The sequence below is a fragment of the Enhydra lutris genome, unplaced genomic scaffold, assembly GCF_002288905.1.
Source record: "Enhydra lutris kenyoni isolate GAN:26980312 unplaced genomic scaffold, ASM228890v2 scaffoldscaffold43, whole genome shotgun sequence".
NCBI lineage: Eukaryota > Metazoa > Chordata > Mammalia > Carnivora > Mustelidae > Enhydra > Enhydra lutris.
The window spans coordinates 1499443-1501442 of NW_019154127.1; the positions used below are offsets into that span (position 1 = coordinate 1499443).

General features: G+C 41.7%; 1 protein-coding gene across 1 annotated transcript; it reads right to left on the reverse strand.

The window, feature by feature from the left end:
* Window positions 1-429: 429 nt before the first annotated feature.
* Window positions 430-1020, reverse strand: LOC111155810 (keratin-associated protein 13-2-like). The gene has a single exon (XM_022516218.1). The coding sequence runs from the start codon at window positions 1018-1020 to the stop codon at window positions 430-432; it is 591 nt and encodes a 196-aa protein (XP_022371926.1).
* Between the last annotated feature and the right edge of the window lie 980 nt (window positions 1021-2000).

Genomic DNA, 2000 nt, shown 5'->3' on the forward strand with positions numbered 1-2000 from the left:
ACTTCACCATACACCGGGCCTGACACCATTTCCTAAGGAAATCCAAACCTATTTCCTAAAGAAAGTATTCTGAGGGTCTGGAGCCCCAAAGATAGATCGCAAATCGGACTTTGAAAATCAATAAAGAACAATGAGAACATTCCAGATGCAAGAGTAAATGTGTTTATTAGGTCAAGCAAAACTGAACTTCCATACATTTTGTAAGAAGAATTTATGTAATTCTTAGTCAATTGTTCAAAATTACAGGCACACACTTAATATTTTCATCATTTGTTAAGTTCACTGAAGGAACTAGTCTATCAGCTGATACCTGTTGCCAGACAAAGGGTGAAGAGCTGGTGATAAGAGGCATTAGCTGACATTACTGAGAACACTAAAGTAGCAACTCTATGTAGAGACTGAAACATTTTACTCAAAGCGTCTAGAAACTCAACAAGTTGGTTTACAGAAGGCTGATCTATAGGTTGGTCTGTAACAAGAAGACTGGCAGCTCCTAGAAGCCAAGTTGGTTGGATCCCAGAATCTGGATCCATAGCCCAGTGAAGGGAAGCCACAGACTCCATAACTCATGGATCTGGAGCCCTGGGATCCACAACCCAGTGAGTAGCAGCTTCTGGATCCATAGCCCAGGGAACGGCAGCTGCTGGACCCAATGCCCACAGACCCAGAGCAAGTCGTCTGGCAGGGATTGCAGAGTGTGGAGGTCCTCGGACTGTTGCAGGACGTCTGGCAAGGTCTGGACACCATGCAGGATGTCTGGCAGCTGGTGGGCTCACAGCAGTTCTCCTGACAGGCACTAGCAGGGGAGGAGCTCAGCTGACAGGTGCTGGAAGAGCAGGAGTCAGTACGGTAGACCAGGTTGCTGGGGCAGGACGAGCCACAGGAGGAGTTTACATAGCGCATGTACCCCCCAAAGGAGCTGGAGGAGACGTTTCCAGAGCAGCAGCTGTAGGACATGTTGGCAGGAGATGTAAGTTCAGCTGAGTGACCGTGAGGAAATGCTCTGAGTTTCAATGCCATAGTCTGGACTCCAGGTTATATATACTCTTAGAAATGGGTGTGTCATCGTCCAGATGCTCCCTCCTCCTCGCTTGTCACTTTATGAAAGAATGCCTTGCTAGGTTATTGCCTAACTCTAATTTATCACATCTTCACATAGTTAATTGTGCTTCAATCATTCTGATACACCTTGGAAGAAGCTACTCAGTTTCTTTCCCCAGGAATTCTCTATGAATTGACCTTTGAAGTTATACATCATCACACTTCCAAATACCCTTCCCCTTTTTATCTATGTGGGCCTTGAGTCCTTGTCACACCAAATGCACTTGCATAAACTTTTCCTTCACTTCTGCAAGGCTATCAGGAGCATCAGTGGTTACTATTTAAAATACTTTTTCCTTTTCTTCATAAGCATATAACAATGGATTTCTCCAAATACTAACTATACTCAGGAGACTCAACAATCTATCAATCAAATCTTTTACTCTTTTTCTATTTGAATTAATCCAATGTAATTACTGATATGTATTATTGACTTTCTTATATCTTGAGCTCACCACTGGAATTAAGGGATATGGATATCATCCTTGCTGACCATGCCAGTGGACTTCCTTAAAGGGAATGGAAGCCTTAAATGCTTCCTTAAAGGATGCTCTTCTAGAGACAAATCATAAGAGACTCTTAATCTCAGGAAACAAACTGAGGGTTGCTGGAGGGGAGGGGCGTGGGAGGGATGAGGTGGCTGGGTGATGGACATTGGGGAGGGTATGTGCTATGGTGAGAAAAAAATAAAAATTAAAAAATTAAAAATAAATTTAAAAGAATAAAATTACTCAAATAACTTCATAAATCTCCCAACTTGGATTCTGTTTAAAGTAATAGCTTTATACAACATAAATAAATTTTAACTATCAAAAGAGCAAAAAATGAATAGATGAATAAATAATAAAAACAATAAACACAACCCTTTGGGTGAGACTTTAAGCAGAATGTTTGCTGGA